The 12,353-nt window shown below is 42.5% G+C and overlaps 1 protein-coding gene across 2 annotated transcripts in view; it reads left to right on the top strand.

The window, feature by feature from the left end:
- The window catches only part of ZCCHC24 (zinc finger CCHC-type containing 24), a 112,053-nt gene that overhangs the window by 83,277 nt on the left and 16,423 nt on the right, over positions 1 to 12,353 (top strand). For both annotated transcript variants that reach the window (XR_014525934.1, XM_083502906.1), the window contains exon 3: positions 10,267 to 10,431. Coding sequence is in view for 1 of the 2 variants with exons in the window: in XM_083502906.1 (XP_083359032.1) it covers positions 10,267 to 10,431 (165 nt within the window). In the remaining variant the exon portion in view is untranslated. The remainder of the gene's footprint in view (positions 1 to 10,266; positions 10,432 to 12,353) is intronic.

The following is a 12,353-nucleotide window of genomic DNA, read 5'->3' as shown; positions in this document are numbered from 1 at the left end:
CAAATTTTAATTCTTTTGAACATGGCTGTAAACAGCCCTGAATATGCCCTCCATTTCTGTCTCCCAATCTCTCTCTCACACACACCTGAGAACTTGCATGCGGGTGATCCTGTTTGAGTTTACAGATTAATATTTTTTTGGCAGGCCGGCCAAAAATCCACAAGAAAGACCAGACTTCTGCCTTAGACAAGAAACTTTGGTATGGTGCCTCTTCAAACATTTTATTTTATTATTGAGTTTATATGCCAACTTTCCCTCAAGAACATCAAGGTGGCATACGTCTTTCTCCTCCATTTTATTCTCACAATGGTACTGTGAAGCAGGTTAGGCAAAGGGACAGTGAACCTCCTTCTCCTTACTGGGAAGGAGAGGATGAGGCAGCAGGGAGCTCAGCATAGTGTAAACACATCATTGGAGCCATTGCAGTGCTCCCGCCAGTGTGTTTGCACCACAGTGGCCTCCCTGCCACTCCTTCTTCATCCTCTTTTTCTTCATGGTAACCAATGGTGACTCAATGGTCAGGAGGTCAGGTGAACATTGCTGCCATATCACACTGTCCTCTACTGCAATTGGCCCAAGATCACCCAATGAGTAGTGGTTTAGTGGGATTTGGACCTTGAGCTCCCAGGTCCTAGTCTAACACTCCAACCACTAAACCATGCTGGCTTTTGTGTTGTGAGGTGTTTCAGAGGGCTTTGTCACCATCTTGTTTGTTGCTGAGATTGTTTGGTTACAGCCATTTGAGTTTCTACAGCTGAATGAGAAGCAGACCCAGCTGATTCAATGTACGTGTTGTATAAATTACCGTATTTTCCACCCATTCCACTTAAGTCAAAATTTAATAACTTGCAAAATTAAATGCAGAATTACATTGCCTCTAAATCTACCCTGCCACTCTATGACAAGTTATTTGTCTGGTAACAGATGGGCACTTTGCTTTGAAATATTTTAAGAAGGCCAGCTTGTAGCAGAATTTTTTTTTACCTTTGAATACAACCGTGCTTCTTATCGCAGTGATTTTCCTTTCCTTTTCAAGAATGTTTCCAAAAAGATAAACTACTTCAAAAAGAAGTCTAAAATGATTCCGTCTCTAAGTGGTCCTTGGGCATACAGTCAACAGAATGATTAAAACAGGAACCAAGTATTTTGGATAAGTACAATTATTAACATTACTTGAATAAGTACAATTATAACGTAGATCTCTGTCTTGCTCTAAAAGAGAGGCTGGCCACTTACCAATTGTTAAAGGCATTTATTGAATCTCTAGTCTTAGAAAGTAAAGCAATGCACATGGTTGCAAGAGATCCTGGGGCACACATCTGGAAACATGTGGTGCCTATCTATTTCCTGGGCCATCACTTGTCCGAGTGGGGGCTTATGCTGGGAAAATTATGCCGCCTATTATTTGGTGGTTATTCCACAGCCGTTTCCACCTTTCCAAAAGCTGCCATAAACATATTCAGGACCCCTCTCTACAACAGCAGAACAACTCAAGAAAACTCACTTCCCTTTCCCCAAGTTTTTAGATCCATGTTGTTAAAATGGTAGTGTTATTAATAATATTAGTAGTTGCCTGCAATGCTGTCAGCAACTGAAGACCAATGATCTTCAGCAATTTGTCCTGAGTGCTACCAACGGCATCATAGTGGGACAAGCATTGCAGCCAGCACTTCACCACTTAGTAATAAAAGCATGCTGCGGGAGGACTTTGTAACACACCTGAATTGATGGTCTTGTGAGGGTGAACAAACCAATTCGCAGGGGGCTTGTCTTAGGGAAAACATAACTTGATGAAATTGGGGGAGGGTCCATACTGGTTCTTCCTAGTCATGCAGTGTTATCTATGTGCTGTGATACATAGCTCAGTTGCCAGAGCAAGAGACTCTTAATCTCAGTGTTGTGGGTTCAAGCCCCACGTAAGCAAAAGATTCCTGCATTGCAGGGGATTGGACTAGATGACCATCGTGGTCCCTTCCAACTGTACAGTTCTATGATTCTATGGTTCAGCATGTAAAGTGGCATTTATTTTCTGTTTTGGCAACGTCCGCTTTCCAGCTTGATCGCACCAAATGTTTAGCTGTGACCATGCCCACATTAGCATAAAGCCATGAAATGGGTTAGCCACCCCTGATGTAATGGAACAGGGTGCTGTCAAAAATATTCCTGTGTACAGTCAAAACAACCTATTTCCTGACATTTCACGTTGACTGAAGCATTGGGAAACAGCTCTCTTGACATTTCTGCTGGCATAGTGAGTAGAATCCCAGCTTTGGCATTTATGTCTTTCACCCTCAAATGAGCCTAATGATCAGCCCAATTAAATACTACATAGTTTATTTCCAAAATATTGTGGCCAAGGCATTTGCAAGATTTGTAGCACAGGTCTTAATTTGAATACTGAGGCATCTGCCAAGCCAGCACTTTAGGTTTATAGGCTCCTGAGTAGTTCATCTCTTGCAGCTTTAATCAGCATCTGGAAACATGTGTTAGCAGTTCCAGATTAGCACTGCCAAATCGTGCCACTCAGTCATCATTGTAGAAAAAGAGAGATGTATATTTCCCCCCCTTCTGAAACAACTTTTGGGATAATGTTTCCAAATTATATTAAGATATTCAGAGAAGGGCCTTGTTCAGGTGCTCCCATCATCTGGGTTGAGGCAAGTGGCTACGAGTGAGAGGGCCTTCTTATTGATGGCTCCCCAATAACACAATACTATCTCCAAAGAGTTTCACCTGGTGCCATTTTAATATATTTTTTTTGCCAGGCAAAACCATTTCCCCCCAAACACTTTTTAAATACAATTTTAAAATTGCTGTTTTATGAGCATTTTGTGAACTTGTGGCCTTTCTGCTGTATTATATTCTGTTCGTAGTTACTATGTTGTTTTATTCTTTCTTGTGAATCACATAGGGAATATGATCAAATATTTGTATCTAAATACCTTTTAATTAATGCAATCAACACCACCAGGAAAACCCACTGAAATCCTAAAGGTGGTATTCAACTGAGTGTTACTCAGAGTAGACCCACTTACCGGTAACTATAGACCAAATGTTCATTGATTTCAATGGATCTACTCATCAACAGTGTGACTTTGTCTCCGAAAGCGCACTATTCCACTGTCTCCCAAAATAGACAGATGCCAACCATATCTGAGTAAAACAAAATTGAAAGCCGCCCTAATAGATTAAAACTTCTGCAGCCAGTACTCAAGAGAACTTTTTCTCCTTTGTGAGCTGCCCTACAGTCTAAGAACATCCAAAGCAGGGGTCTGCAACCTTTAAGACAAAAAGAGCCACTTGGACCCATTTCCGAAGAAAAAACAACAACTGGGAGCCGCAAAACCATTGCGACATTTAAAACAAATATATCTCCGGAGCCACGATCTGACAGCGGGCGGGAAGGTGACGTCGGGACGGTGCGTGACTAACGCACGCACTGCCCCCATGCGACGTCACAGCCAGTACAGCGCCCGCCACAGTGAGGAGTGTTGGGGCGCATAATGCGCCTCCTCCCCTTGCTAGTATCCGCCCCGGAGCCGCAGCAAAGATGTAAAAGAGCCACATGCGGCTCTGGAGCCGCAGGTTGCAGACCCCTGATCCAAAGGATCTCTGCTGCCGTGCTTTCTTTTCAGCTACTTAAATCATTGGCTGCCCAGGCAGTCTTTCTGTTATGGTGCCCTAGCTGTGGAATATCCTCTTAAGGGACTCCTGCAAGACCATAATCATACTAGACTTGAAGTGGCAATGTAATAGCTTTCCCAACAAATGTTTTAAAGTAGTTTAAACTAATATTCTTTTGTTACATTAATGCTGCTTTTAATAGACTGGTTTGTTCTTATTTATATGGTAATCTAAGACAGGTTCTGCAAGTTACATTCACCACACAACCGCAGTTAAAATATCTCTTCCTCCACTCTTCCCCTTAGTATTTCACAGGACAAATTGCTTGCTATGAGGTCATCATCTTAAGATTTTTCATGGTGCAGCCAGTGAAGTGGTGTAGGGGTTGCAAACCCTCAACACAATGTCGTGTCACACATTTTTGCCTTACTAAGCTGTTATATGCACACCTCTATTCTCTTAAGAAATTTCAGGGGTACAGCACTTTCTTGGGCTTGGTCCCCTTCGGAAAAAGGTCACAGGAGGCTTATTGGTGTCTTCTAATATTTGCATATGTTTACACACATGTGGCTTCAGCATAGGCAGAGGTTCAAAGCTTAACACCCCAATGTCTCCTTCTCCCAGTTCAAGACTGCATGGGTTCTTTTCCATGGATGACATAGAATCTTTTGCACCCACGAAACCACGGAAGACGATGTTCCACTAAAACAGGCTTCCTCAACTTCGGCCCTCCAGATGTTTTTGGCCTACAACTCCTATGTTCCCTAGCTAGCAGGACCAGTGGTCAGAGATGATGGGAATTGTAGTCTCAAAACATCTGGAGGGCCAAGGTTGAGGAAGCCTGCACGAAAACATGTAGGGTGAAAAAATGTATAGTTGGTGCAGGTGGGTAGGTGGGTGAGATATCATGCATCATGATCCCAACACAAAATATTACGGGAGAGAGAAAGGAAGAGGAGACATGGCGCCACTGCTTTTGGAGATGACCACACATCTGTCATGATTTGGGGAGCCTATCATTTATCCCATTAGCATTTGACAACTGAACTTCATGCTATGGCAAATGGTCACATTTCAAGGCAGTGTTTGTACACAGGGGGTTTATCCAGCAGTCATCCAGCAATTCAAATCATTCGTTTATTTTATTCTGACGTTTGAGGGATAAGCATTTGCTTATTAAATATTCCCATCGACGCAGATCTCTGTGTGGAGTGAGTCCAGCATCTTGCTGGCTACATGCTTGTATATTCCAGTACTCTGCTTTGTCCCTGGAGCTTTCAGAAGTAGAAGATACACCCTCAGTGGTCAATTTGCCTTCCAGCCTCAGAGGATGCTTGTGCACGTTATTGCATTTGTAAAAGTCCAGCATCAAATCCAGGCATGACTGAGACTCTGCAAATGGATACTTTTGGAGAATTGTCCCAAGGGAAGCAAATAGATCCTTTATGATGCCTGATTCTGCCAAGATGCTTGGCAAAGCCGTCCCATGAGATACACGGACCAGTTGGGCCCCAGTTGGCCACTCACCAAAGTGGGGGAGGGGAGTGGCAGGGGGAGATTAGATGCTTCAGAAATCTTATTATAGCCCATTTGTGGTTTGACAGGGGAAAGGGTAGGTGGGGTATATGAAAATAACAAAGGAAGCTGCCTTGTCCCAAAGCCAGACCATCTGTTTATCTGCTTGGAGCTCACAATGCAAAACAACCACCAGCACCGCCATGTCCACATACCTGAAGGGAAGAATCTTGGAAGTCTGCATAATGTGTAGTTGAGGATGGTTTTGGAGTATATTTTTCTCAATGTTTTTGTTATCTATCCTCACAACAACTCTGTCAAGGGTTCCTACTTTAACACAGAGAAACTTAGAATGAAGAAATGCGAGAGGCCTATCTTTGTCCACCCACTGAATTTATGGCTATAGTGGAGGTTCAGTCCAAAACTCATTCTATTCGCTGTTTTTAAAGTGCTGCTTGTAGCAGAAGGAAGGAGTGGGGGGGGGGGGGAGATGTCACCGTGACCCTCTTGGATGAAGGTCAGGATTAAAAACAATGTAATAAAATAGATCAAGATGTCCTTAGATAAACTGAAGTGTGGAGAACTTAAGGATAGCCACACTACGAACCCAGAGAGCGACACACATATTAACTACCAGTGTGGGTTTGATGACACACTAAACTGTGGTTAAGGTAATTGAGAAGCAAAATCTTCCTGTGCCAGGGAAGGAGAAGGCATGTGGAAATATTTGTGCCCAAGGCACATGAACCCTGAACACCTCCCTCATTCTCTTAGAATGGCAATGGAGCCCACCTGAGAGGTGCCAGAACTAAGTTCTGGTGAGTTCTGGCTGGGGGGGGGGAGCCCTGGTCCTATAATTAGTGCTGAAGTAAGATTCAGTTACTTCTAAACTACAAATCAGGAAATCCCTGGTGTAAATTTAGTCTCTTGCCACGAAGTCACCTTGTTCACCCCACTCTTGTCTCAGACTCAAACCTTCCTCTGCAATATCAGAATAGTAACACCAACCTTATAATAATACTTGGTTCCTGCAAGGATTACAAGATATTGTGTAGCTTCAAGCACTGTATAAAATGCTGATTATTATTAAATGGAAGGGAGACGCAATTTTTATGTGCGTGTTTCCTTCCATATTTACACTGAGTATTTATTGCTTGGCAGGAGGGAGCAGGAGCAATTCCCCAAGTAGGGGTGATGATGCAACAAATTTACTAGCGGTGTGGGATAACCCATCTCACTGAGAACCCTGCACAGCTGTGAGGGTCACCATGACACTCCCAGCTTGCTCTAGGGAAGAAGGATTTGAGCCAGAAATATATATATATATATATATATAAAACCTGCAGTCCATCCTGTGCAGAAACGTCACTATTTATCTTAATAGCTCTTTCTTGGCTGCAGTCAAGAAAAGGAGGGGACCATGGTCAGGAAGCCTCCATTAGTGGTTCATCTGTATTGTCTGGCTAAAGCAGGGTGATTCTCAGCAAAGTAAAAGAGATGCAGCATAAAGAACAGGAGCTCCTCTTCTCCATGTACACCTCAGCTTGGATTTAATTAGCACCTCAGGGAAGAGCTAGGATCACACACTGGGTCTTCCTGGCGTAAGAGTAACATGGCAATGTGGAGCGGGGCGCCTGCCATGGGGACCAGGAAGATGGTTCACCAGAAGGGTAGGAAACACCCCATTTTAGCTCCCAATAAATGCCCATTTTAACTCACAAGAAACGTCCAGGGTTTCTTGTGCTGTCACCAACCTTCTGCAAATAGTTTCTATTTTTGCCCAAAGGAGAAGTCATTATTTATTTACTTTTATTTCACAACAATTTGATACTACCGCTTCATTGTGAATAAAAACCACTAAGTGGCATTCTTGCACGGGCATCCAAGGAAGGTAGATTCTGGGTGCAAATGTGGATCCCCAAGCTCTCTTGTCAGTAGGTCCTTCCTTTCCCCCCACCACAGGCATATGGCCCTTAGAATATTGCCCAGAACACAATCTGGCTCTTGAGCTAAGAAAGAAGCTGTAGTGGCTGTGGCTGCTGGAAGGATGAGCAACAGTTCAAATCAGGAACTTGAATCTGGCTATGCCTGTTGAACCTCCTGCTTGTGCTTCCTGTTTTCTCCTTCTTTTGCCTTGTTCATCCTTTCACTTAGCATTGTTTCCCAAACTTGGGTCTCAGCTGTTTTCGAACTACAATACCCATCATCCCTGACCACTGGGAAACACTGACTTAGCTCATGGCACATGTCAGTTAGTAGTCTTGAATTCTGCTACTCCAGAATTTCCACTTGATCCCTGTCTGCCTGGCTTCACTCACACCCCCATTGCAGCCCAGCCCCACCTGACCCCAGTAGCCCAACTTACCCTTCTGGCAAGCTTTTTGGCTCCTTTAAGTGGAAAATATAGCATTCCTCATTGGAAGTTGTGCATTTATGGCCTTCCTTATCCCCATGCAATAAAACAAGGGAAATACCCACCTTGTTTCATTGCCTCCTTTAACAGGGCCAGATACGCTGAATGTACTTTTCTGAAGTTCTCACATACACACAACACAGCACGAGCTATCGCCATTGGCCATGGGATCTCCCATCCCTGCCAAGTTCGGGTTTTCGTGCCAAACACCTGCTTTTCCTTCTACACAGTTTTAACAACCAAGAGCTATTTGGACCTCTACACCAAGATATAGTGCACAAGTTCCCAGAGCAAAGCAGAGATTTTCTTAAAGCTAAGGACCCACTTGGCTTTCGGAAAGCTTAAATTTATTCTGGGAGCCTTATAAAATGTCTCCAGCAGAACAGAAGTGTAGTTACATGAATGGGTAACAAAGAGGCCTTTGGCCTGCTCAGGTCACAGTGGGTTACCAACAGCCTTTGAGGAAAGACAGTTAATCCCTACAGGCTTCCAGGAGAGAGAAGTGTGTGTGTGTGATAATTTTAGAAACATTTAAGTTCAGGCACAAATCTTATCTGGGAATCGGGGTCAGCTATTATCAGGGAATGGGAGATTTGCCAGCACCTCTGCAGCCAGGAACTCCACCTTTACATGCATATTATGTCAAAATACCATTTTGTAATTTGGACTCATTTCGAAGAAACTGAGCCAACGCTTTCTTTCTTTCTTTCTTTCTTTCTTTCTTTCTTTCTTTCTTTCTTTCTTTCTTAAAACTAGTTTCAATTCCCAGTGCTAGCTGACATGTCAGCTGAACCGACAGACTGCCAAGCAACCAAATGGCCTTAACTGTAATTTAACCATCTCACGCCTGCTGGGACCTTAAGACTCGTTCTGCAGCAGTCATGGAGCAACTTACTCAGTAACTCTGATATTTAGTGTTGGGAGAGTTTAGAAATATCATTATGAAATACTCTGGAGCTTGTTATGACCAGAGTGTGAGTGTGGCATTTGCTTGATGAAACAAGGATGGAATGGGAAAGGTATGGAAGAAGCAGGGCACAAGAGAAGGGGAGCGAAAGAGGAGACAGCAGGAGACCCTGTAAAAATGGACACCAACTGTGGCATCTGTTTCAGTACCTAAACATTGCTGTGCTAGCATGGTACTTAGTATAGCCTACTTATTCAGACGTCTGTATTAGTACCCCTAGTTTTAATGCAAATCTGGATTATCTTCTTCATGCATTTTATCAACACAACTGCAATGTATTTTCTCATATAATTAGCAGTCCCATATTCTGTTTAGTTATGTGGCTTGCAAAATCCAAAGATTTGTCTAAGTGAGGAAAAAGGCACCACTCACGTCCTCATTAACAGGCCATCTGTATGTATAAAACAGCTGAAGTATCGCAAATAAAAACAAATCATCGTGCATGCATATTGCCGACCGAGAAAAGTGGCGCCCCGCACAGTTAAGAAACACTGAGGATTTCATCAGGGAATGTTAAGCAACCTCAGAAGACAACAACATAAATGGATCATAGCACAGTCAGCCCCACAAAGGGCCGTGATTCACAGTTTCCAGGAGTTGGATAATAGAATGACAACACATGAAACAAAAACCATATGGGCCTTGGGGTTTTTGAGAGCAGGCATTTCCCTGCATGCTTACTACCCATGAAAGCAGAGAGAAGGCATTCACAAGCAAGTCCATCGTCATGGGGGGGGGGGGTAGTTACAGAGGAAGCCAAGCACAGAATCAAAAGTGCTAAGCACCTCTGGGACAAGGAATTCCTACTGACATGCTCTCTGTGGGTGCACTAATTTGGGCACCATTCAGGGTGCTGGTTACCATCTTTCATTAAAAGCCTTAAACAGTCTGGGCCATATAATCCCATCGGGGAACATTCAATACTGGAATTTCCTTCAACAGCTGCAAACGGAAGCGACATCTTCATAGTGGCACCATATATTTGGAATTCCCTCCCAAGGAAGCCCAACATTCTCTATTTCTCCCTATGCTTCGGAAGTAGATTGCACTGTTTTAGTGTCACCTGGCCTTTGGTACTGGATAAAGGAATGAATTTTAAGATTGCATTTACTCTGCTATTTATTAATGAGCAAGATGCCAGCTGTTGTAGTGGCACAGTAGGGGGGGAAAATGACACCGGGGGAATCATGTTGCCTACTGTAGCCAGCTTGCATTATTCCACACAGCTCAGTGGGAGCCACTGAGAGCCAACCCAGCCCCTATCTATGTAGTCCTGCCCTGGATTCCATGTCTTGGTCATGGTAGGATGGGATATCTTTTGGGGAGAGAATGTTGGGGGGAAGTTCTTACTTGTAGAGGTGCTTAAAAATCTCACTGCTCTTTTTTGTTCAATTGTCTTTTGTTATTTGAGTGTTCCTTAGATTACTATGTTTAGATTATGAAATAGATGGTATAGCACAGATTTTCCCAAACTTTAGTTTCCAGCTGTTTTCAGGCTACAGTTCCCATCATCCCTGACCACTGGTCTTGCCAGCTAGGGATGATGGGAGTTGTAGTCCAGTAACAGCTGGAGACCCAAGTTTGGGAAACACTGGTATAGCATAGTAGCTGAGAACCTGAGCTATGCAGGAAGGGGAGAGGGCCTAAGCCTCCTTGGGCACGCAGAACTCACTGTGCAATCCATTCCCACTTCCTGTTCTCCCCTTCATTTATGATTACATTTATTTCTCTCCTCTTCACATTTTAGGCACGTCCAAAAGGAGAAGGCCTGACACCGTACCAGGGGAAAAAACGCTGCTTTGGTGAATACAAATGCCCCAAGTGCAAGAGAAAATGGATGAGTGGAAACTCCTGGGCCAACATGGGACAAGAATGTATCAAGTGCCACATCAATGTGTATCCTCACAAGCAGGTAGGGGTGTTACAGGTGCTCCTCCATATGGTTCAAGTGAGCCTCCAAAAACTCGATATACAGAGTGCAGCATGATGGGCTGTTTGCAAGAGGGCTTTGGCAAGCATCCCCATGCTGCTCTTGCAGCCCCAGCCACCTATCACACTAGGCCTTTCAGAGACAGAAAAGGTTTCCCTCCCCTCAATTAAACGTATATATTGGAAGAAGTGAAATGCCAAGTAAGTTTCAATGCAATAGACTGAGACATAGCAAGACTGAGACTATGAGCAAGAGTGCTTACATGATTACTGAAAATTGTATATTCCAGTAATGCTTATTCATATGTTATTATGGGAAGCACATGAAGAATGTTAGAAACAATGTCAAAACTTTTTAATTTTTAAAAAAGCCAACAACAACAAAACTTTTCAAACAAACAAGAGACATTTTCTTCTTATTCAGAATATCTAAAGTAATTGTAAACAACTGTCAAGAATTTAAGTAACATTTTAATCCTCTTATAGTTGTTTCAGTTATCTGATATTGAGCCCAGTCATAGTTTAGTTTAAAAAACAATTAGATGTATTTGACAATTACTTCTAGTTAATGTCAAAGAATAAGAAATGTTTGGGATTATTTTTTATGGTACACTGGGGTCTAAAATAACACTCTGTTAATTCTTATAGGGTTTCCTATAGGAGATTTTATTCACACACTTTTCCCATTTATTATTTTTTAAAATGAAAAGTGAACTCATTTTTATTGTAATGTGCTGCTTTTGCTTTCTTATGTGCAATCTGGATGGGGGGGATGAGAATTTCCCATTAGTAGGGAGAGTGGAGGGTTTTGTTTTGTCCATATAGTATTTTTAAAATGAATGAATCTGATTCACATTTCCTGGCCTGGATTAATGTATAGATTGGAACACAGGTATCTTTTGGTTTTTGCACTTCTGCAAGTTCTTGACTAAACGAAGTATACCGAAATGTCTTGAAAACTTGTGTTTTAGGTATAATACAGCCTCCCCCCCCCCAATGTGTGCTTTGGGTAAAATGTGCACACAACTCTGCATTTTGTGAAAATAATAAAATGCATTGAAAAATAATGCAAATTTCCATGCATGTTTTTCCCTTTTTAAAAAAATCATCACAGAGCGATATGAAAATGAGGAGGAATAACTTATGAATAAACACACGGGAGACAGACATGGAGCAGAATTTGACTGATTTATCTATCCCATTAGACACATTCATTGCATTCAGTGGGGACTGGAGAGCACTGCAATACATTTTCACATGTATTATTTGCATGTATGAAATTCCATTGCTAGATTGGGACATTTTACCTAAGGATAGTCAACTTCGGTGTGGATGCTGTGACTGAAAAAATATGATGATATTTGTGTCTTTCATGGGCAGAGAATGTGGGGTGTATTTACCAATCTCTTTGAGAGTTATACTTGATGCAATTGCAGTCGTTAAATCTTGACAAGGATCTGTGCTTGTCTAATCGGGAAGGTGAAGGGTGGAAGAGTGTCAGTTGTAAGAGGTAATGTTGGGGAAATTGTATGACATTAAGTACGAAGAAAAGGTCATTTGGAAGAGCAGAGCAAAGACCTCCCCTAGCCACAGAAAATATTTCAGTGCTCAGATAAAGCTTTCAGATTATTTTAAAGTAGGTCAAAATGAAAACTGATCCATTACAAATGAGACTGGAGGCTGTGTGACTAGCAAATGATGACACCATGCCAGAAATTTAGAATCCATTCCAAAGCACAGTCTCTGCTCCTTTGCTGGCAGCAACAGCAGAAACAGAGTGAAAGAAATCCCTTGTGTAGTTCTCCAAGATTATTGGGGTTCAGCAAAAGGGCTATAGCCATTAGGTAAAACCAGACATTTTGATGAATGGCTTGTTTACCAAATTTAGGATATGAGACCTGGCGG

Source organism: Podarcis liolepis, assembly GCF_965112155.1.
Source record: "Podarcis liolepis genome assembly, chromosome: 5".
Taxonomy (NCBI): Eukaryota; Metazoa; Chordata; class Lepidosauria; order Squamata; family Lacertidae; genus Podarcis; species Podarcis liolepis.
This window is presented reverse-complemented; position numbering and strand designations above follow the sequence as displayed.